This window comes from Gymnodraco acuticeps, unplaced genomic scaffold (genome assembly GCF_902827175.1).
Source record: "Gymnodraco acuticeps unplaced genomic scaffold, fGymAcu1.1, whole genome shotgun sequence".
Taxonomy (NCBI): Eukaryota; Metazoa; Chordata; class Actinopteri; order Perciformes; family Bathydraconidae; genus Gymnodraco; species Gymnodraco acuticeps.
Genome location: NW_022990271.1, coordinates 868,534 through 893,628, shown reverse-complemented (window position 1 = coordinate 893,628; position 25,095 = coordinate 868,534). Strand labels below are relative to the sequence as shown.

Here is a 25,095-nt window from a genome sequence, read left to right as displayed (position 1 = left end):
TAATAGTCTTTAGGCTGATTTATCAACCAAATATCTAGATGATGTTGTTGGACAGCCTCACTAGGTTGTTATGATAGGCTGAGTCATAGAGTCTCTGACAGGGTTGACCAACAATCTTTGAGCAGATTTTTAACAGGTGGCGCAGTTTTGATTTTAAAGCTGCTGACAAACATTTGTACCAGGTAGTATTGCAGTCTGTAGAATGGACATTTTGCCAAATTGCCATACATCTTCGTACAGACATTCATAGTCCCCAGAGGATGACACATACTGACTTTAGTGATCCTCAGATTCATCCACCTCCATCACCAGGTCCATTACTCTTGTGAATAACCAGTCACTGCAGAACTGATGACATTGTAAATAACCTGTACTTAAATATGTATCAGCAAAACATTTGCATACTAGCAAGTCTGGAAGTCTAGTTTTAAAATATGCAATCAAATGTGTTTTTAGATTTACATTTTGTCCGAAAAACTTCTAAACAGACAATTCAAAAAACGTTGTTCTCCTTTCTTTCATAACTAATTAATACATTTTACATCTCACACTTATTTAAAAGATATATGTTATATCTATATTAATTTGTTTTCAAATGAGCATCAATGCTATTGAGGGTAATAAATTAAACCGTCTCTTTCTGCATCCCAGCTTATTGAAGGACTTCCTACTTGTGTGGATTCACTTAAATGACTTTTTACCTGCGTGCATTTAATGTACAACAGGCAAGCTCCACCCGATCATTGAAATAGCAAATTCGTTTGACATGAAAGATGCATCTCTTCTCCCTCAGTCAGCACATGGTATGTACCAACAAACACCAGGCCTGAAGGAGTGTTCAAATCATGTTTTGTTTTTTTAAATCTCCTCCTCTTTGATCATAAATCCTGTTAACTAAAAACAGTATGTAACATTTTCATACAGCTCAGCTGCTATGCTTTCAGCTATTTCGCTGGTCATAAAAGTGGATTAAAAGGTCAGAGAGGGGATTTATGCATAATTAAAAGACAGTGACAACAAATAAAACAATGACATTTATTTATTGAGTCATAGGTTATACATTTCATGATATAATAGCGATATATTATTATTGGCAAAGATACTATAATCCAATTGCATTTCTATACATAAATACAAAATCTGAGGTAGGGCCTCAAAGATTGGTGACATTGAAAATAAATAAATGCATTTCACATATATGATATATATTTCCTTTTTTCTTTTTTACATTTCACACTTATTTAAAAGATATTTGTTATATCAATATCTACTCTGTTTTCAAATCAAAACAATGTTATGGGCTGTCGGAGGCACATATCTATATCCATAGGCAGCAGTACCTCACGTAGAACACACAGAAATATATGACATTACTCAAGTAATTAGAAATGTAACCTATGCATTCATAGGTCAGACAACAAAGTGCCAAAAAGACACGACAAACATAACAATAGGAATACCGGTACCATATGAGACAGACAATTAGCTATTCTGTGGTGTTATTTTGATATACATACAATATTCAACCATTAGAGGACATCTATAAGGCCAATGGTTACCTGAAGATGTTTTGTAACGTATTGGCAAACATCGAGGAACACTACATGGGATATGAATGGCAGTATCTTAACTTCCTATGTACGTAGATGACACATTCCTTTATTCTTCTAAAGTTTGTTTTTCTGTTTTCACTACAACCCTAGTTTAAGTACTCTTTCTTTGGTTACCTATACTGCCCAAAGTTGACTTGCAGGCAAAGCGAATTAACGTTTATTTTTCTGTTTTCTCCGTCCTCCTCTGTTAAATTCATGTAGAACAAAAAGCTCCCCAACGCATACATGCACGGACTTATTCTACTGAGAGAGAAAGGAGAAGGATTACAATACATGAACATTGAGTTACAGCAACACAAACTGCACATGCAAGCTCTTCGGTGTTATATTTTATGAGGCAATGTGGATTTAACTAAACCCTAAGCTGTTTTTTTTTCTCGAACCAAAAGCACAGAAGCCGAGTAGAAATGGAAACACAGAGACACAAAACACAGAATTTACTGCTATTTAGCCGTGGCTCTTAAGGGAACCATTCAAATCTATCTCAGGGCATAAGAGGCTTTTTGAGCATACTGTACATTAGATTCAACACATGATTAAAAGGCCAGCCTACCCTTATGGCCACCCCTGTTCTCAAGTGAGTGGTGGCCATTGGATTCATTTTTCTTTTGGAGCATTATGGTGTTGGCAGTTTCACCCAGCTCACAATTTGTCAACTAAGAAAGACAGAGGCATCCTGGAAAGAGAAATCTCCTCTAGTTCTACGCTGAGACTGGCCACGCAAACATCTGATTGATAGTTAGATGGAGTTCCGTAAAACGAATACAGAGACAAACACCCACACACACACGAGCATACAGACATACATTATTATTATGTTTGAACGAATAAAGCTACTTAACAAAAGCAACACTGTGGAGTAAGCAAGCTATTTAACAACAGGGCTTTTGTGCTCATTAGTTGATTATGTTTTTGTATACAACCTCTTTAATAACATCTGTGCTATATGCATGTCGAGATTATGAAAAGACATGGCTTTGAGATACGGTTAAGAAGACCCTTAAACGTCTGAGCAACGGTAATTGCATCCAAGTACAAGTAAACGCCTGCAGTGTTAAAAGCATAATAAAGCCAATCAGGACTTTGTGTCAACGTGAATGTGCAGACCCAAATACTCAAAGCGTGGAAAGGTCTAACTGCTTCTGTGTTTATACATGGCGTTACTGTGTAGGTAATTGCTTGGCAACCGAAAAGTTGACTGCTGTCATGTGACATTAAAGGCCTGCTGAGCTGCACCGTTTTCTTTCCTTCATGCTGCGGAGTAGTTACATCTGAAGAGGATTTTGACGCCCACAGAAACACTCTAACAGAGGCTCATGATGTCTTGACAGCACAATTTAAAGGGACTAAATTACAGCCATTTAACTGATTCTGATGGATCAGTGTGAGCCTTTCATTTTCTGAATATGAGGATAAAACGCGTGCCAATACAATTTAAAGTTGGTTACAAGGATGAGGATTTTGTTAATTAATCTTAACTAGTTATTGTTTTACATTTAACTATGTTATAAAAAGCAATATACTTGATTTAGCACTGCACACAGTTGGGCACAAGTCACTCGTACATCCTGTATCGGCATCGCAAGGCGCGTTTAACAAAAAGCAAGCAAAAATCAAAGCGATGCTGCGTTGAGGTACTCAGAAAGTAGTATTCTGACCCTCTGCAACAAACTCTAAATATAATTTAGCATTCGGATGGCTCAAGATTCTGTTTCCTATGCACTGAATGCTATTGTTCCTACAACTACCGGAGTAGTTTGATGGAGACGAGTATACCTGAGACCCTGTTTTTACGAGGACACAGAGAAGCAAGAGGCATAAGTCTGAAATGGCTAAGAGGTCTCCAAAGGTCAACCACAAACAACAAGAGACAAAGTACACTTCCAGAAAGGAGGAGGCCATTTTCTACGCTATTCTTCATCTACTCACACTTAGCAGCTGCTCCTAACAATTTTGAGCACGCGACAACACACGCGCTTACTACTATTAAGGAGTGTACACTTTGTACAAGATAATACACAGCTAGCAAGAGAAACATGGGGTTTTCAGAGAGACATGAACACAAACACACACACATTCACTCTCAATCTCTTTCTTGCTAGCTCTCTCCTCTGCTGGAGGCTATACATATATATGTAATGATATATTTGATCTACTTTACTGATGTGATGCACATTGTTAAGATGGTTTGACTTGACAGGTTCACAACACATACAGAGATTAATACACTGTCTAAAATATAAGCACAGAGTGACTATAAGGTCAGGTTTTAGTGTGTTAAATTGGTTAAATGGCCACGTTACTATAGGAGAGACTACTCTAGTGATGTCCTACATTAGGAATGTGTTCTTTACATTTTAGAATAATACAATAAAGGAGACCAGGAGTATAACTTAGTAAATAGACCAAGGGAGAGGGTATCACAAATAGTCCCTTGGATTCAGAGAGAATACTGCGTTCTACCATACTGCAGAGTCATCCAGGCCAAAGTGTATCTACTGAAAGTGGTTATCAGGATGCATTCGCTACTCTACTGCGAAGGAGGAGGCACACATTGCAGATCGTGTAATCTATTTTTAACAAAGCAAGAGCAGGTGAGCAGAAGCTGCTGTGAATATACATATATACTGCTGGGTAGGAACACAATGTGAAACCAGAGCAATTTTTTTTTTCTTCTTTTTTCCAGAGGCTGATATTATTGGTAATGCTGTTGGAAATGTGTACACGAATGGAACAAAACACAGATCCCCGCCGAGCTCATTGAACCGCTGCTTCTCTGTCGCACAATTTTCTTTTTGTTTTCCTGTGTCTGCTCGCACCAAGTGATTCATTATCACACGCACACACAAACGCACGTACACACACACACGACTCCATAGGGGGCAGCTATGGTGAGTCTAATATTGCAAGTGCAGTCTGAGCCGTGTCATTTTTATGACACAATTTTCTCTTGGAATAAAGATCCCTGGGAAGGGTTCTGAAGTAATCAGTGGTCATGTGTGGGGGGCAATGATAGCCCATTAATCGAGTACGAAGCCGCAGAGGAGGAGTAGACCCCACCTGGGCAGCCACTTCTCCATGAAAGAAGAGAGGAGGGGGTGGAGAGGAAGGAGGGAAGGGAGAGGGGGACTGTCTGCAGATCCACCAAACAGGGAGGATGACAGGACACATGAGGGTGAAGCACAAACAGGAGAGAAGGGAGAGGAAGGGGGGTCTCCAGGTGCCCCCTGCAGGGGTTGGAGGTTGTTGGTACAATTATGTCAGGGTAACTGCTACTGGTTACTGGTAGGTGCCGAGCTGGAAATCCTTGGGGGGAAGTTTGAGGCCCAGAGAGTTGGTTCCCAGGGGGTCGGTCATGTTTTTGTAGCGTTCTCCACGGTGCTTCAACAGGAAGGGACCCCAGTCGGGCTGAGGGGAGCAGACCAGCTTCAGGCGCTGCGGGGGGGGGGGGAGACACAACACAAGTGGGTTTGTACGAGGTACTTAACCACGGTCAGTTCATTAACCTCAGTTTGGAGAAACACACAGGAGTATCAGCACTGAAGAGAACTAATGTTCTGCTTTAGACAGGGTCAGCATCAAAACCTAATTAAGCCACATAGAGTTGAGAACTCTTGAAAACATTTCCAGCCATTTCAACTATTTTTTGTAGATTTGGTCTAAAGGTCATCATCAGCCTATAGAGAATAACAAAGATGGCCTCCAGTTCTGTAACTAGTCTGTTTCTATATATTGTTCTCACTGGTATTGCTAATGTAAGTGTATATCATATTTAGAATGTCTCCAATGCTTTACCTTGCCGTGAGACAGACCTTTCTACCATTATCAAAGAGCTGCATGTGGTTCAAGGGCCGCGGGTTGCCTTAGGTTAATCGCGGTGGGTGGGAGACAGAGTTGTTTTCTTAAACAATAGCTTGGTTGTTAAAGGTCCTGATATACGGACTGATTTGATTTATTTTTTCTAATACAACATTTAAAACCTAAAATTAAACAAGTGCAGAGAAAGTTATAGGTCTAGTCTTTTTGCTTGTAAAACATAATGGAAACATGAGGTGTCTGTCCTAATGCATAAGTAAAAACGTTGATGATTAAGCTTTCAATATAGTCACAGACAGAAAACAGATTAAAAGGTAAAGCTGGAGGATGCTCTGTGATCAGGGCGGCTGTCAGAGCCGCACAGGGAACAAAGACGTTTGGAGAGAAGGCCACGCTAGTCATCATTCATTAATCTGAGTATTTAATTAGGACCTGCCGGACTCCAAGAAAAATTGCCAAATGAATAGTCAGTTAGCTACTGCCTCTCCCTGCTAATGAGCGAAGGATGAGACTATTGATTTCTCCAACAGTGTGTGTTTGTGATTGTGTGGGACCAGAACATATACGTGACGTGATCATGTTACGGCTTTTTCTCACTAATACCTCTCTAAAGCTGCCGGGTGCGAGGTACATCTTAACGCAGAACATGATGGGGATCCAGATGACGGAGCAGCAGACCATGAGCCAGCCCATGACCATGGACCAGGTGGGGTAGGTGTAGTCCTCGTACGTCATCCCCTTCCACTGGTACAGACTCAATCCTAGGATGCCCTGCACGGAATATGGAAAATGGAGATTAAAAAAGGATGTCTTCTAGGTTACCTTTAAGAATCTCTTCAGCTGCTGCAACACTGACGTAGCTTATTGGCCACAGGTAAAAGGCTTAGATTGTAATGGTCAGCTTCATAGTTATAGATATTGGGAATGGGTTTGTTGTTTATTAGCATGTGGATCTTTCTGTTTAATACAATGAACTCTAACTGTAATTCTTGTTTTGTCCCATTTTAGATTGTAAATCATTTCTGTTTCTGTGTGTTGGCCCCTATTCTAAAGCTTCAGATAGTTTATCAGGGTGTCCCATTTCACATACCTCCAATAATTCCCTTTTTTAAGGGAATTTAATAAAAAAAGGTTTTATGTTGAATAAAATACAAATAAAATGAAAAATAAAGTTGTGTTGGCAGATATTCAGACTCATATGCAGACTAAGGAGCTGGTGGTGGACTTCAGGCGGAGCAGGAAGAGGCCTCTGACCCCCATCACCATCAGGGGGAAGGATGTGGAGGTGGTGAACAGCTACAAGTTCCTGGGAGTGCACTTAAACAATAAACTGGACTGGACAGACAACACAGATGCTCTCTTCAGGAAGGGACAGAGCAAGCTGTTCTTCCTGAGGAGGCTCAGGTCATTCAATGTGTGCACGAGGCTGCTGCAGATGTTCTACCAGTCTGTGGTGGCCAGTGTGCTCTTCTTTGCTGGGGTGGAAACACAAACACTAGGGACACTGGCAGGCTGAACAAGCTCGTGAGGAAGGCTAGCTCTGTAGTTGGAGTACAACAGGATAATCTGGAGGAGGTGGCAGAGGGGAGGACGAGGAGGAAGCTTGACAGCATCCTAGAGAACCCTTCCCACCCACTCCACGCAGAGCTAGTGAATATGAGGAGCACGTTCAGACACAGACTCATCCCCCCCACGACAACGCACCAAGTGCCTCGGACAGTCCTTTGTGCCTGTAGCCATCAGGCTGCACAACAAGGGGTTAATAATGAAAAAGAAAAAAATCACTGGACATAAATATACACTGTTTCCACAACCCATGTTAATATATTAGTAGTAGACCAAATATGTGGATAGATATGTCAGTACAGATGTCCATTTTCACTTGTCACTTTAACTCATTTCGGACTTCATAATTTATATGACCAAATATATATATATGCTGACAGTTATTTTACTCTTATTTTTACTCATCTCCTATTTCATAGTCTTTTATTATTATTATCATTATTATTTAAAGAAAAATTCTTGATTTGATTTTTGATTTTATTAATCGTGTGAATCTTTGCTGTCCTGTTTTTCACGCTAATCCTGTTGCTGCTTGTACAACTGAATTTCCCCACAGGGATTAATAAAGGTCCATCTTATCTTATCTGATTCACAGAAAAGGACTCACGTTATTGAATTGTATTCATCACTTAAGAGAGAATGCTGATTTCTTTGTGATGAGGTGCAACTTCAGATAATTGTTAAAATAATATTTGTAGCTTTATTTACATCTGTGCAATGTAAATAAAGTATTTTAAAGGAAATAAAATGTTCAACTGCTGTCGCACGTCCGACACAGAATAACCAAGATGGCCTCCAGTTCTGTAACAAGCCTGTTTCTATATATTTTTCTCAATTCAAAGACTATTTGTACTAATTCGGGCAAAGTATTCAGATTATGTTGCAACCTTCAAAACAAAATATATTTTGCACTGGAGACACAGTGACATGGCACCAAAGTTCAATAAAAACAAAGGCAGAAAACCCCACTGTTCTTCACAAAGTCCTATCCCTGCAAACTCCACACTCATGGGTAAGAATATAAACAACTATTACAAATACAAATGTTTAGACTTCTGTAGCATGATGTAGTCTGAAGATTTATTTCCAATTACTAGATTAAACTCAGGACGCAGAGCTAAAGCTAAAGCAGACCTTCCTTTTACTATATTTACAAAGGATTGGACAGGGTGGGACAAAGTACCTTCTATTGACTACATTTTGGAACCTGAAAGATTAGAATAGCAATTGAAAACAGAAATAAACCCAGGGCCGACAGAAATACATGAGCTTGGTGTAGTCGCTGCAGTGCATCAATGAGCTTCCCGAGGAAATCAGATCTCCCTGGAGAGCAGCGAGAGGACCAGCCGGCCTCACTGCTGCTCCATTCGTCATCGTCACCTCTGATTCAGAGCTACAATGGTTTCCACTACAATTACTAACACGGCTTCTGGCCAGGGTCCAACACTGAACTCTGTGCATCAGATTCTGCTACCACAAATAAATGGCCGTTTCCCAGAAAATGTGTTGACTGGAGATAAATGTATGTGTGTGTTTGCAGCAGCTGCGTTATCTACAATCTCGCAGTAACTATTTTGTAGAACAACTTGAGACTTGGTGACGTGACAGGAATAGGAAAAAATGAATACATTTCTGTTGCTTTCCAATTGCAAATCAATACACTTGAAAGGCAGCAGTGAAAACATATTTACGCCGCACATGTTCTGTGTGTGTGTGCGAGAGAAAGAGAATAAGATGAGCAAAAACAAACACACCGTCAGAATGGTTGGAGTCACAAAACCCCAGCAGATTCTCCAGAATCGGTTTGGCTGGAAACCAATCATCATTTCAATGTCCTCACAAAATCTCTGCAGACCTGCACAGACAGAAAGAAAAGAGAAGCGAAATGACATAAAAGAACAGAAACATGGGAGAAAGACAGAAAGAGGAGACACAGAGACTGAGCTGGGTTTAATAAGGTCCCTTAAATAAAAGGCCTTGTAAAATGTGTGACTGTGTGTGTGTCTGAGAAAGAGAGAGCAGTATAGTTTCGGTGGTCCTTCAGAAAAAGCGTGGGAGCAGATGGCTTCATTCCTGCGGCTTTATTGACTGATAACAGTGAGTGACATGAAGAGGCAGTCACACAATCATTTCAATATGTCACCTGTACTGATGCTCTGACAAACTGGAGTTTTCTCCACCTGGGGAACAGCCTGTTCCTGTACACCTGAGCCCTGTGTGTGTGACTTAGACATCACAACAGAGACCCCTAGTGGTCACATGTGGAATTACACTGTGTATACCGGTGAGAAAGGGAAGTGAGAACTGCTGTCCTACTCGAAAGATTTCAAGATGATCAAGCTCTTATACACATAGACACCACATCTTTTAAACTTTTTGAAAGTTTGAAATATATTTAAATACTAGCCAGGGTAGGCTATTGAATTACCTAACATGTTCATAAGAAAATGAGTTAAGAATGCGACTAGAGAACTTCATTTTTAACGTTTAATAATAGATTCCTAAAGTTCCTTTTCATGTCGATAAGGTTTTGAATAAAACATGGGATTTTGTACACCAGAGATTTTTCAATTTGGGTTTAAGTTGAAAGACTTCTCTATTTCTTCTGTATTAGGTTACTTGTGAATACAAACGTCTCTGAAACAGCATGTGAATCCTCCTGGAGCACTAAAACTCTTGCCTAAAAGCTAGGCTGATTCAATTATTATATGTTTAGAAAATCTTTGAAGGGTCACTTTGATTGTTTATGTCAAAGACAGCTTTTCTAGATGTACGAAGTCTGTGAAACCAGTAATGATTCGGTGGCTCTGGAGGAGCTTTGTCAAGTCTGAGAAAACACCTCAAGTGGCACCACTCGCACTTCACAACAGAATTTGAAAGACATGGACATTGAGGGTCAAAAGATGTTATCAGGCTGCAAATGAAAAGTGTAGCATTCAGGGTTTGTTGAATTACTTCTTATATAAATGAAGAATTCCTCTTAAAACCAGAACAGTTTCCTGAAGCTGTGTTCAGGGATGTTTGGATATTTGATGATGGATTTTTGAATGTAAGACCTGCAAACAAAAGGGAGGATGGAGCTGAGATTGGTCAAGATATGTAGACAAAACTAACCAGATTTGCATTGATATAAAATGAATACCCAAGGAATATAATCTAATGAGAACATTTGTTCTCCTCAAAGAACAAAATAGTCCGTATGTTAGTTGTGTCACACAGTAGGTTGTAACAATAACATTACAGCCTCCAGTGGCCTCTAGCCATTCATTCTTGCATGTGAAAGAGATAAAACAGGATCAGCTGTACTCACCATAGAGGTAGGAAATCCCCAACAGCTCGCAGATCGCAATGATGACCAATGAGTAGGAGGCTGCGTACGTGTCCACCAACTGCAGCATGAACATCCCATTCTGTCACAAACACAAAGTAAATGTTACAGCAGTTCGAGGTATCATGCTTCAAGGACACTCCTCCTCCTTCACTTGCTGTCAACCTCTGACTTCTCAACGGAGATAACTGTCACAGCGACTTGCAGCAGATGTAAATAAATGACATGTATAAATCCTACTTTTGGCTGGATTTTGCCTTCTGAGGCTGTCTGGGGGGATTCTAATAAGACTCAGCCTCTCTTGTTCCAATCAGCGAGCCTTGTCCTCTGAAGACCCTGAATTCACTTTACATGCAGAGATCTGTCGGCTTATTCAAAGAAAGAGTCCAAGGACGTGTGGAGATAATGCTCAAATGTCCCTGTGGGGCCTTGAAGCATCAGTGTGTGCATGGATTTGTGTTTTAGTGCCGTACCTCTGTAATCATGGGGAACCCGCAGACGAAGAAGATGGCACAGAAGATCAAAGTAAAGAGAGGTTTGTTTTTCCTCAAGTATTTGGGGAACTCGTCAGACACCGAGGTTACGATGGTCTCTATGGTGGCAAACTGGGATGGAGATAATAGAGAGGAAGAAACAGAGAGAGTTCAATCACATGCCAGATGAAAGATTTTTCATTCAGACTCAAATTTGATTAGCCTATAATAGAACAAATTGAATTAAATGATGTGAAATCATCATGAAGTTCGAAATGCTAACTCTGAAAAACACATCACCACATATCCTGACTACAGAATGACTGAAATGGTCTAATCAGCCCAGTTTTGCAGCAGCATTTCAACTAAAAAGCCTCCAGTCAGCACGTTTTCCTCTTTTGTATCAGAGCAGTTGATGATGCTGGAATTCAGTATTCAGAGCCGTTCGTCTCCAATTCATCCTATAAACCCAGTTCAGTCAGACAACTCACGTGTTTCTTTCACATGTTTATTAGAAGCAGCATATAGTTGAGTTTGGCATCTAAGCTCGGGCATCATCACTCCATACATATACATAGCACGATGAGTGATGATTAAATAACTAACCCCCGAGCCTACAGGTGGAAGCTGGGGTGGTGGTGGGGCAGGCAAGCAGCAGCGACGTAGAGGTAGCAGCAGCAATAGCAGCAGCAAGCAATGCATGGAGAGGGATCTGGCAGGTTAAATAGAGCGGCATATTAAGGAGACTCTGTTTGGTCGGTTGTAGAGTGGCAAGGGGGCGTTATGTATGAATGCAGCACAAGTGCTCGAGTTGACTGCCTGAACTAGCTTGCAGGATTCGCCCCATTTTTGCCGTAATTCCATTTATTACCAAAACAAATAAAGAACATTATCCTAATTCTGAGGAGGAGCATGTTCCATTAGCAAATGCAACATGATGTTAAAATGGGCTCAGAACCCAGAGGACAGCAGCAGATGAATATGCAAACAGAAACATTGAGAGAGTTGGTATAGTGTCTGTGTGTATACTCTGTAGAAAGCCATTGGAGCTGAGCTATCTGCCTCCTCTCCGCTCGTCTACTTCCTACTGAACTCCCAAAACTAATTTCCCGTCAACATCCCAAGCCTATTACCACCGAGCTTCTTTCTACAACAAAGCCAGCAGCCCTCTCTTCAGACCTGCCGCTGCCAAGGCAAAGTAACATCATCATTTACTGTTAATGTAGACTTGTGTCTTAATGCGCCGCTGTGCCCCCCGCTCCTCTGCTCGGCTCAGAAGCATCACACTGCATGCAGAAGAGTTGGTGTTTCTTACTGGATCTGTTTGCCCAGGATTGTATCCAGAGGTGCTCTGGACTTTTTTTAAAACATGCCAGGAACTTAAGGGTTTGTTTATTGAAGTCACATCAGGAATTAATAAGTGCAGTAACTGACACAATTACAGTTCTGTAACTTTGAAGAGTGGTGTGCATTGGTAGTACAGAAAAGGAAGCACTTTGAAGTGTTATTACGAATTTAAGCCAACAAAACAAACTTGAAACACAATTGTGACAGCTATAAATTGATAATGGCTAAATATGCAAAGCTAGCGGGCACAACAAAACATATCATTTTGTGTATAATTTAAAGGCACGTTATAATTACATTTATAATACATTTTACATCTTTAATAATAATGTTTAATTTTGTTTAAATACTTTAATGGCACACTCAAGGCCTCCAGCCTCGTAGATGACACAAACTGGTTAATGCAGTTTTAAGTTTTCTACTTATACTTGACTGTCTCCACACTTTTTTGTGATGGTTTAATCTAGAGAATGTCAGACAAAAGTTTGGAAAAATAACTTTATTTATGTACTTTAATTGTACCCAAACATAGATTTACTTCAGGGTTGTTGTTGTTGCAAAACTTTAAGGTCAACTTCATTTCACTCACTCCAATCATGCAGCCCCCCCCCCCCTCAGCTCAAGAACCCGGAGAGCTGGAGCTCTTCAGCTGAAATCAGCCACAGTGGGTGGTGTGTGTGAGTAATTATGATAATTAGGTCAATGTCTGCAGAGTTTATACCGAGCTGCATGCTGCTAACAAAGTTGAGTGTTTACTTTGAGACTCTCCTTGCCAAAATAAAGCTTGCTGATGTTATCAAACTTAGAAATCTTCACCAAGAGACTGGTGCTTAAACAAAAAGCTCTGCCCTTGGAGCTCGGAAATATAAATAATTTATATATAATCATATGAATCTTTGTCATTTTAATTTGCAGCTACAGACCCACAGAGAATAAGCACTGCAGCTCGAATTATCTTTTTAGACTCTGTTGAAACATTATTTTGGTTTAACTGCACATTTACTGTTGGGTTCAGCCTCAGCTCTGCCCTATCACCCTTACTTCCCACAGCAGCAGGCTGTTGTTTTTAAATGTTTTTCCAAAACAATCCCCTATAAAGTCATAGTACACTACCTACCCAGTACAACACAACAACAACAAAAAACATAATTTAGCAGGAAAGTGCATGAATGTTGCATTTACAATCCTCAGGAACTCCACTCCAATCGGAGCATAGTGCTGCTCCATTTCTGCTGGAATTGAAAATGTTGGTTGTTGTAGGTTTTACTACATTTGACAAGCTGTGGAGTATTGTTGGCCCCCAAGTGGCCAATACATGTCACCATTTTAAGGTCCAGGTTTGTTTAGCTGTTTTGTACCAGATTCCAAAGAGAGAAGTGACATCACTGTCACCACTGTGTGCCCACTACAGAGGGATGTCCGGCAGCTCTTTAGCCTATAGCTTAGAACAAAGACTGAAAGCTAAAGATACAGTACTTGCTGACATCCATCAAAAGCAAAAATAAAAATCCAAACCAAAGGCTATTTCTCAACGTCAACCACTGAACAACGTGATTTCAGTGTATGCAGCAACAGTCCTGTCCCTAAAATTAGTTTCCAAGCTAGCTAAACATAGCTGAATGCTCTTCACACAATTGGTGGCTAGCTTAGCTGCTAACAAGACACAACATGTAATAACAACACTTTTGAGGTTTTATTAACAGGGCTAGTACAACAGTTTCTGACGAATCACATGTCAGATTTTAATTATTTTCACATCTTAATCTGGCTAACATGACAGGTGTATTTTGAATTGGGTTGTTGAATTGTTATTTGTTATGACCTGACTAAGGTGGTCGTAACAAGCGAACCAACTTTAAAAAATAATATGTTAATAAGCATAGTAGCCTATAATTGTCAATTTAATCAAATAAAGAAGTCATATAATATAGTGTAAATGTCAATGAAACTAGTAGCAAGTGTGAGGCGTTAGGGGTTGGTGTGTATAAAGGTATGTGTTGGAAGGAAGACCAAAAGTAACTAATTAACTATAATTAAATCAAATATAACGATAACTTACTATCAGCTTGTAATGCCTAAAATTCTGATTGTGTCGAAATAGCTGGCACTTTTAGAGTACCACAAAGTAATCTTACTCCTCATTATTATAAGGACATATAGGGCACACACTCACAGACACATACACACACACACACACACACACACACACACACACACACACACACACACACACACGCACACACACACACAGAGAGAGAGACAGACGGAGCAGTGGTTACCATGGTATCCAGGCCAAGAGTCAGGAGCATGAGGAAGAAAATGATCGCCCAGAAAGGAGACAGTGGAAGTCTGGTCAGCGCCTCTGGATACACCACGAACGCTATGCCTGGACCTGACACACACAAACAGAGCAAACACACACAGAGACACACACACACACACACACACACACACACACACACACACACACACACACACACACACAGGTAAATGAAGATGACCCACACCATCTCCACAGCAGGTAAAGTTTTCAGGTGTGTTTGAGTGAACATCTCCGGCCTGCTGCTACCGTGGTAACTTACCTTCATCCGCCACCTGCTCTATCGGCACTTTCAACTCATGTGCCATGAAACCAATGACCGAGAAGATGACAAAGCCAGCAAATATACTGGTCGCACTGTTTGTACATGTCACAATAATAGTATCCCTGCAGGGGAAAAGAGGGAAAGGGAGAAACAAATGGTTAATATCTGCTTTAGTGATTTAATTAATGGAGCAATATGTTAAACATGCAACATAAAACCAATTTGATATGATGGTAAAGCTCTATCATTTGAACCAGGACATGACTGTTGTGTAAAGCAGAAAAGAGAAACAATGGCGCCATCTGGTGGTAGGAGTTAATACTGCAAACCTAAATGTTACAGAAAGTGTACACAGGGGGGTGTAGTGCATTTGCATTATGCATTATATTGTAAAATAAATAATAACCATGCAATGTTATGTAATGGGCATGTGTGTAAAATATGTTATTAGATAGGTTTATTGAAGGTATTTGTGTAGCAAAACATTAATGATGTAATTTGAATTGAAAGAGAACATTTTTAATATATGTCAAATAAATTATGTGTGTTATGTTATGGATATTTCTTAGAATTATGAAAACAACTCAACAACAAGCCATTCTGAAGTCTAACATTCATTACGTTTAGTTTATTTGGAGAGAAAAAATGCTATAAATGACAAAGTACAATTCTCCTTAAATGTGTTGGTTTTGTAGATGTGTCCCATACATATGACCGTTATATGTTTCAAATTGAGTGGGAGTGAAATGAATAAAACACAACAATAGTTCACAGATTCGAAAGACAGAGGGGGATGCTTTAGAAGAGAGGAAATGAAAGAAACACTGAACTGCAGGCTGCAAAGAGTCACATTCATTGTTGACATTTCTACCAGACATAAAGAAACAGTGTCAGTGTCTACAGTGACAGTTTGAATGTGTCTGCCAGAAGCATGGTTTACCTTTTGTGTGTTTACCTGTAGCAGTTATTGTGGAACTTATTGTAGGAAGAGAGAGTAATGAGGCCTCCCCAAGCAGCCGACAGAGAGAAGAAGATCTGAGTGGCTGCGTCTTTCCACACCTGACAGAGGAGGAGAGGAAGGGCTGCAGGTGAAGAGCAGGAAAAGGACGGAGAACAACACAACATGGGTGAATTAAGCGTCATGCGTCAGGTACCTTTGCAGACCACAGTTTCTCCCACTTTGGAGTTATGAAGTAGAGGATGCCGTTGAAGGCACCAGGGAGGGTCACTCCTCTGATGAGCAGGATGACCAGCACCACGTAGGGGAAGGTGGCTGTGAAATACACCACCTGAGGAGACAAGATGAGGCGAAGTGAGAGAGGGAAGGCCAGTAAAACGGCCTGTGTCAAGTTGCTACAATATTTTCAGTGGGGAAAAGAACATTTGGGCAGTTTGTAGGTATGTCAATCAACTGTTCCAAACACAAGGTGGATGTAATGTTGGGGATCCAATAATGTAGACTAGAGTGTCACTTTTGGTGTTCGGACAACATTTAATATGAATTAACTTTAGAAAACCAGCAACCAAACAAAAACAACATTATTCAGTCTTCCAGGTTTGATTTCCGCACACAGAAATGATGATAAATACGAATAACATGTGAGGTTACACACACTGCACCTTAAAATAAAAACTGTCCAGATGTTTTTTCTACTATGTAACATGACAATCTGTTGGCTCTAGACGGTTTCAAGCCAGCTGGTGTCTCTAAAGGTTTGACAGTGTGTGTGTTGCATCTATGTCCAGCAGAGGGCAACACTATACAACAATTCAACTTCAATAATCTCTCAATGGATGCCATACTGTGCTAGATTCTTGTCCAACAAGGGAGGAAAATAGAGCCACCAAAAAACAGCGGGTTTTAACTTCTTTGTTTATATAAGTATACATATTCTTATTCGATTTTTTTAATTATTATTATTATGAAATGGAGCAAATGTTACAGAAAGATATTTCCCCTGGAATAAGTATTAGGATTCGGATGCGAATGGATCAAATGAGACTTTGTTGATACTTACATATTAATGCGGAAATTTCACAAGTGCTCTGTAGATGTCAAGGTATCACTTTTCAAAGCTTTCTGTACACCATTGTACACGGCTCACCTGTGGAGTAACTACAAGGCTAGAAGCATGCACAAACTAAAAGTTGCATACAATGATGCTTTACGGTTGCTGCTGAGGGTACCGAGATGGCACAGTGCCAGCCAGCTGTTTGTTAACTTGGGGGTACCTACCTGTCAAGCCCTTTTAAGAAATGTAATGTACAAATTCATGTGTCGCCTAGCCCTAGAAGACTCTGACAATCATGTTATCTCGATTTTAATTAACCCTGTGAAGAGTTCTACTCGGTTCTCTTCATGATTTGGAGACATTGGCGCAACAGCCTCCACAGACAGTGAGCGTGTGGCTAGCTGTCATTGGACTGATTTTATGTTTTTTATCTGTTTGTTTTTTTGTTTAGCTTTTTAATCTTATTTATTGATGTGTATCTTGTCATTTTGTATGTGATATGGACCTTGAGTCTGAAATAAAATGTACAAGATATTTGATCGTTTGTAAAAATATTTTTTTAAATATTTTTTATCTTCTAAGTTGTATATTTATTTTAAGGCCTTATTAGTTCGACCTGATGAGAAATCAAAATGAATTTCCTCCAGATTTATTAAATAAAAAAGATCGCATTGAATTCATCTGCTTATTTTAATATGTTAAAAGCTTGGGCTAAAATCTAACAGCATTTGGTGACATTAAGGGCTCTTCACTTGAGTTCTTCCCTTGCTCACCATTATGCAGCATCTCACCACTTCAATCACACTTGTTCTCCTCACCAGCTAAATAAAGTAGCGAACAGCAGAACAGATCAGAGGACTATTTTGAGGAGAATTTTGTTTTGTGTTACCTTTCCTGACGATTTGATTCCTTTGGCTAGAGAGGCGTAGACGATTAACCAGGCGAGCATCAGACAGCCTGCCAGAGGCCAGCGGATATCTCCTGGAAACTCAATTCCTTTGGAGATGTGCAACACGTTGTACCTGCAGGCGGGATTCAAACAGCAAAACTCAGCCTGAAAACACACCTCATAAACTCAAACAAAATGCAATAATACACAATTCAAATATGTATTAGCAAATAACTAACTTCCTTTTTAAATGTTCAAGTCATATATGTATTGTTCCACAAATCTTTCAAATATGTTCTTTAACTGTTTCCAACAGAAATCAAAGTTATTTGAGAATTTGTATAATTATTTGACTTCATTGTTTGTAGAAGTTTCCCCTTATTCTGTCTCGTTTCACACATTCATTAAATGCTACGGAAAAAAGGTTTATTTGTTTTTTGTATATGTTTTTGAGTTGTAGATATACAACTTTTGATTTATAACTGGAAAAAGATTACTATTATTATTTTTGCAGAACATTTTCAGGTGAAACTTTTCTTTGTGTTAAATGAATTCCTTAACATATCCTTTTTTAGACACAAACATGTTAACACCTTGTTCTGTGAAACTCTTTTATAAGCGTATAGGCAAACTTTAAGGAGTTAAACATTACTCTCTATTATCATGATCAAGCTTGGTGTCGAGCACATTCAAGACAAACATATCTGATTGATCTTTCATCTGTGGAAAATAATAAGAAAATTAAAACTTCAAAGTAAAACACAGCAGTTATTTATGTTCCTATGAGTTCTTAATGCTACTTTTATTGGCTGTTTATGCCAGACTCACTTGAAGTACTCCTCGCTGGGGCTGACGTAGGTGTGGTTGCCGTCCACCGTCATGTTCAGCAGTTTGCTCAGGTTTCCCATAGTGTTTGCGGACAGACAGAAAGAGGAGTTCTTGATGGAGGTGAAGTTTCTGTCCCGCAGGATGCACGAGTCTGTTCCAATCAGAAACCAACACACGTAAACTGGGAGAGACTGGCAGAGTGCTGCAGTGGGACAGAGCTCACTGTCCCTCAGGCTCACCCACTGAGGTTAGTGGGAGCGGACACATGGATCTGAGTGGGGGGCTGACAGGAGACAGCAGTGTGGATCCTCAGTGAGAGGACTTAGTTAGATGTTTTGTTATTTTTGTGATATCAAGATGTGAAAATACAAATTATTACACTGAACTATCTATAATCAATGCCTCATTTATGATACTCCAGGAGTCCAGGTAATGTAAGACAAGAAAATTGCTTTTAATTTGACTGCAAAATATTGTCATGCAGGCAAAGTGTGATGACACTTGTTTAAGTCCTGCTTTTAATGCATTGTAATGCAGAAAACATGTCAGTGCTTTGCATTCAGATTTTTTTTTTTCCTAAGATAGAAAATGGCTAAAATACTGCATATAATATGTTACAAAACAATGGCTCAAGCACTCAAGTGCATAAAAAGAGTGTTTCCTGTTACTAGGAAAGAAAAAATATATCAAACCACTGAACCTAATGCAACAGCACTGCAGAACATGCACAACAAAATAAACCTCAATACACGTCTGTTTGACCGAAACATTTGGAAAAAGCACAGTCAAAATGGTATGTGTATTGTTTTGCATGCCTATTGTATCAGATTGTAAAGATGTAATTGAGTCCCCTGCACTACATGTACACGTATGATTTGAACGTATTCATTGCCTAAATGACAGGTTTTATATAACCTTCAATAACCAAAGTGGTTGACTGATTTTATCACTGCTAATATTTCTCCTTTATCTATAATGTCCATCCTTATTGAGGTCCAGAGCCTAGTGTTACAGGCCTGCAGTTCACGCAGCAGCCAGCAGGGGTCAGTCTCGGGCACACCGCAGCACTGCAGCAGCCTGTACAGTAAATGTGTCAACCAAGCAGTTTTTTTGCTGAATTCACACAATCGCTAAAGGCGAATATTAAACAAAATTAACGGAATTTCGATATTTATTCGAACCACGTCGACATAAAATACCTCCAAGGCCCTCCCCACACATTTTCTGCAGCGAAACCACCATTTCATAAACAGTTTCATTTAAAAATTAACCAAAGCCATAACATATGACATTATCACACAAAAGAAAAATCACAACTATTTCAAATGTTTGTTTCTAAGTTGAAAATGTCACATTGAGGCCTGGCCTTACATATAGTTTGCCTGTATCATAAAAAATGTATGGATTTTAAGTATTTTGGGGAGTGAAAACACCGCAGAGATCACAGGTCAGGATTCATTATACTGCAGGACACCTCAGAGGGAGTTGTGACGCATTGCGCATTGTGGAGAGAGAGAGGTACTTTTGGTGTGTGTGCGTGTGTGTGCGTGCGTGCGTGCGTGCGTGTGTGTGTGTGTGTGTGTGTGTGTGTGTCTTACCTAGCAGCAGCATGTCTTTGTCCTTACATTCCGCCGTGTTCCACTCATTCCTACAGTTAGCCCATGGCAGTGAGCCCTTCAACGAAGCGAACAGGTAGTACAGTGTCCAGCACATAATAATATTATAGTATATGGCTATCAAGACAGATATTATCAACATGGCAATCCCGCAACCTAAAATAAATAAATGAGACGAAATATATAAATTACTCTTGAGAAAAAGTAGATGAACTCTTGTTTATAACAACAAATTAGTTTTTTATTTTTGAATTGGCTCTTGGTTGGTTAGTTGTTGCAGTGTACCTTGCAGAGCTGGGATGCATTTCCACACTGACACGGGCCCCTGGCTGGCAAACTGGCCCAGGGCCACCTCCATCAAAAAGATGGGGACGCCGGCAATGCCCAACATTGTCAGGTAGGGGATCAAAAAAGCTCCTGCAAGGAAAGGAAGCAGCCGGATGTACAGAGCGCAGTTTAAAAGACAGAAAAGCCGGAAAACTAACACTAAACTGTTATTAGAATTGAATGTAAGTAAATAATCTCATCAGCTGTTATTCAAACCAGTTTGTGCCATTACATTGATTGATAAATTAAAAAAACATAAATGATCTATAAACGATTTCAAGCAGCTGAACAAGTAATTGATTGTTATATCAAATGTAGTGGATAGTAATTGATAATAATGGTATTTATAATATCATTAACTGTGTCTTCGTTCACAGCAGTCTTATACAAATTATTAAGATTTAAATGCATTTGTATTAACATTATCTTTATTTCTTTAATTGTTTTCGTTGTTCTCATTCAAATAGTTGCTATCCAAAATCTCTCCTGTATTTTTTCCGACTGGTCTAAGGGCTATAGAAACATCTCAAAAGGAGCAATAGAAATACATTAAAAACCCTGATTTCTGATGGGAAATAACTCAAATTTTTCGACCAGATTTTTCGTTAGTGTCTTACCTCCACCATTTTGGAAGGCAAGATAAGGAAACCGCCACACGTTCCCCAGACCCACAGCATAGCCCACCATAGACAGAATAAAATCCAGTTTATTGGTCCAGTTTCCTCTGGCCTTATTCTCATCTCCCTCTTCGTCCTCCTCGTCAGCCTAAGAGGGAAAAACATTCAATTATTCTCCAAAATAAAACCCACACTAGTCTCCAAGTTAAACCATAACTGTATATTAATACTATAAATAAAGACCTGGGCCTAAAAGATGGAATTTTATAATGAAAATATATGGACGTTAGTTATTTCAAGTCAAAAACCACCAACTAAATGCACATCTCTTTTTAAAGAACAAATAGGCTACAATTTTATTTAACTATCATAAAGAAACCTTGAAATATTATCCCCATTTAAAAATACAAACGAATCAATACAAATATTTTAGAGTTCAGCTTGATACATTTGATCTGAATTTCCCTATAAAGGTTTATCTTATCTTATGATTTCCTCACTAAAATTTGTTCCATTATAAAATTGTTCCATTATGTTGATTTCATTAGCAGATGCAGTGGACAATCAGATATCAGCAACAACTTTCCAATGACAACCCTTTATAAAAACTCGTCTTTAACTGCTCTTGTGGGCCCGATATTGCAGCCAAACCGCTTGAAAGCACCTCCTAAATCTAAGATTCTAATATTAAAAAGCTGCTAAGGGTCCACAAATATAAAGCAAATGGGCTACTAAAAAATCATAAATACAATTGTACGGCAGGATATGAGCAGAATACAAAAAACTGCATGAATATTCAGATAATAAACAACACCATGCATGGGAATTTGTGTATTGTGTGTGTGTGTGTGTGTGTGTGTGTGTGTGTGTGTGTGTGTGTGTGTGTGTGTGTGTGTGTGTGTGTGTGTGTGTGTGTGTGTGTGTGTGTGTGTGTGTGTGTGTATATATACGTGTAAGTGTGCGTGGGGTGGGGGGTGCCCTCCACGGGACTGAAACAATCCGCAGTCTCATGTAATACAGTGCTGTCTATCAGCCGGATAACACCTGGGCTTTTGGGCCATACCAAGTGTGTCTGCTGGGAGCGGGGAACACCGAAAATACCACGAGAGTATAATTGAATTCCATTTATCGTGCTACCATTGTTACTGTCGGAAGAAAAATCAAGCAGAACAAATCATTGGAAATCGCTCTGTACGAAAAACAAATAGTCTCATTAAGGACTAATGTTCCATCTGCACTGATGCTGATCAGATCATCCATCACACTGATTCATAAATAAGACGCCGTTTTGTTCCCGGATATTTAGCTGACATAAGCAGGTTTGAAAGTTTTGATCAGATTGGTGCAGAGGGATTCGGACTTGACGCTGCGCAGAGCAGGGACCCCAAAGAGCTCAGAATCCCCCCAAAGAGCTACAGTCCTTTACATGCAATAATCCGGCGTTTACACATGCTCCATTCAAAGCCCCTATAGCATGCACCTCTGCCATGTGGCTTTGTGGAAGTGTTAATTCAGCCTGGATTAAAACATGGAAAATACTTTCTACTATAGCATTTGTAAAAAGCCTTTGTTTTATATTCCAAAAATGAACGATCTATATAGCCTACCCCTATCTTAATGAGTGCTTACTTTTTAGGCTATTATCTGATCGCCATGACAAAAGGGGTCTCATAATGTCTTAGTAACCGGGGGTTACACATCCACTGCTTCATTCATTCACCAGTCTTTTTAAGCACATGTGGCACATCTGAGACACATCAGAGACAAAACCATAAACCAGCCAGCACATTTTTAAGGGATATTCATATCGTCTCAGCATTACACACTCCGGATCTTTCACTCCACCACACATCAGCAGCCCTGCTCTACAAAAGCCCTGCATGGCGGTGGGAGCTCCCAGAGGTGTGCACCTCTCCCGTTGGAAACAGCTGGTTAGACTCAGAGACACACGGAAACATCCACACCGCTCTCAGCCGCTCTCCGTTAAGGAAACGCTTCATTTACCTGATTTACCCCCGTCACGGTGTCGGGCTGAACAGACGTGTTCCCATCTGTTCCCAGGATGATGGTGGTTTGGCTCATAGCCGTCCAGTTGCCCGCGGTGTTGTTCTGCTCTGCTGTCCGGATAGGGTCGCCGTACAGGGCGGCCCCCTCTCGGGCCGAACCTGCGGATTCTTTCCTGAAGGCCGAGTTCACGACCACGGATCCAGGGGCCGCTGGAGCGGTGTTTTTAAACGTCCCATACGCTTTATTGCTGTCCAGTTCTCCCGGTTTATTTTCCGTGGAAGAAAAAGTTTTGCCCTCGTTGCAGGGAGCAGGCGGCTGAGGCGCCGGGTGGTGGTGAGGGGAAGCCGGCGGGCAGGCGGCCGTGTTGTCCGGTTTGCTTGCTGTAAGTCCCGCAGCTCCGTCGGGCTGCTGCGCCGGGATGTAGCCGGTGGGAGCGCTGGCCGGCTGTTTGGCCATTTCTCTCTGGTCAGAGAAATCCTGGAACATGGGAGTGACAGATCAGCAAAACAAAAGGCAGAAAAACGACCGAAAGCATGAAGCTGTGGTGAAGCTGCTGTCCAGCTGTGCTTTGGACCTAACAATACTCAATTGTCTTTCTGCAACATTTTTCTGCAGCATGTTCTGGCTGCTCTATAGTTTCAGCTCACAGTCTACCCGGTGTGTTGGTTTGTGTGTGTGTGTGTGTGTGTGTGTGTGTGTGTGTGTGTGTGTGTGTGTGTGTGTGTGTGTGTGTGTGTATATGTTGGTGGGAGGGGGTTTGCTCGGCTTCTCCAGTTCTCGCTTTCTGCAAGATTCTTTAATTTTACGCCCCATTTCCCCCTCATGTCATTCAGCCACACACATCCACTGATTTTATGGGCAATAGACAAGCTGCTGCGGGTCTCTTGGTATAGCTCCACTCTCCCCTGCAGGCATGCAAGATCACCGGCGTTACAGCAGTGAGCGGACCCGAGGCGGGGAATTACAAATGACTCCCTGAAATGCTGCTTTGAGGGATAGCAACCAGAAAATCTTCAGTTTTGAAAAAGAAAAAAAATCGACTTTGTCATTGATTAATGCTCAGAAGTGATTTCAATTAGTGAGAAAACAAAGAACTGCAACTGGTTATAATCGCTTATATTTAAAAAGAAAACAAGTACAATCAAAAATAGAAAAGTGGTATGATAAACAAACATACACAGTTTTCTCGCGTCAGAACTTTAAAAAAGCCACACAATGGGCTTCTACGAGTTAGAAAAAACGGAATAGTAGGTGACAGAAAGAGAGAAAAAAGTTTTTAAATGTGGAGTTAACGCAGCTGAAAATCAGCACCATGGAGAGCTTCGGAACAGCAACGTGCCAAACTGCATTTAAAAAGTGTCAATGAACATGAACAAATCCAAGAACAAGTTCATTAAACAGATAAAACAGCAGATAAAAGTCAAAAAAGTGTTTTCGAACACTTACCATATTTGGGTGTCTGCTGGCAGGCTGAGGTCAGCTGTAAGAGAGGACTGGAAGCGGACTGCCTGTACCCGCGCAAAGCAGCGAGTGCAAAAGCTCTTCTATTGCTCCGTGGGAAAGAGTGGAGTTTGCGTCAGTGCAGAGCAAGGTGCCCTTCGCGTGACATTTTCTTGATAATAGGAGTTTGATAAATCATTGGCCTTGATTCGGATTTTAAAGGAGCCAATACGACGAGGGGCGCGTGAGTGCGTGCGTGAATTGTATGCGTTCTTGTTACGCACGGGCACGGCATACGTGAGCGCTGGACGGACTCTTTCCAAAGCTGATTAATACACTTGTCTCTGGGGATGTGTTATAGACAGACACACACACACACACACACACACACACACACACACACACACACACACACACACACACACACACACACACACACACACACACACACACACACACACACACACACACGCGAGCACACACACTCGTTTGGGATAAAGATTTCCAGGTTTAGGATTTTATTGGAGAGGATCTAATGCAGCAGAGAGCACGTGTCTAAATAATACTGTGCTGAGTCTTGATTCTCTGGTAAAATGACCATTACAGTAGTGCACAAGATTCTTGATTTTAT

The 25,095-nt window shown here is 40.5% G+C and overlaps 1 protein-coding gene across 4 annotated transcripts; it reads right to left on the bottom strand.

Moving 5' to 3' along the window:
• Window positions 1-1,021: 1,021 nt before the first annotated feature.
• Window positions 1,022-24,541, bottom strand: slc6a5 (solute carrier family 6 member 5). 4 transcript variants are annotated; one of them, XM_034221376.1, is made up of 16 exons: window positions 24,471-24,541; window positions 23,022-23,501; window positions 21,018-21,165; window positions 20,359-20,490; window positions 20,056-20,229; window positions 18,458-18,608; window positions 17,630-17,762; window positions 15,883-16,017; window positions 15,684-15,787; window positions 14,726-14,850; window positions 14,423-14,535; window positions 10,797-10,928; window positions 10,306-10,405; window positions 8,750-8,850; window positions 6,033-6,200; window positions 1,022-5,048 (listed from the first exon to the last, which is right to left on the bottom strand). In XM_034221376.1, the coding sequence occupies exons 1-16, from the start codon at window positions 24,471-24,473 to the stop codon at window positions 4,893-4,895; spliced, it is 2,355 nt and encodes a 784-aa protein (XP_034077267.1). In that variant the 5' UTR covers window positions 24,474-24,541; the 3' UTR covers window positions 1,022-4,892. The 4 variants fall into 4 exon arrangements, with proteins under 4 accessions (XP_034077267.1, XP_034077265.1, XP_034077268.1 ...); XM_034221374.1 differs by lacking the exon at window positions 24,471-24,541 and having other exon boundaries at window positions 23,022-23,628; XM_034221377.1 differs by lacking the exon at window positions 24,471-24,541 and having other exon boundaries at window positions 23,031-23,628.
• Between the last annotated feature and the right edge of the window lie 554 nt (window positions 24,542-25,095).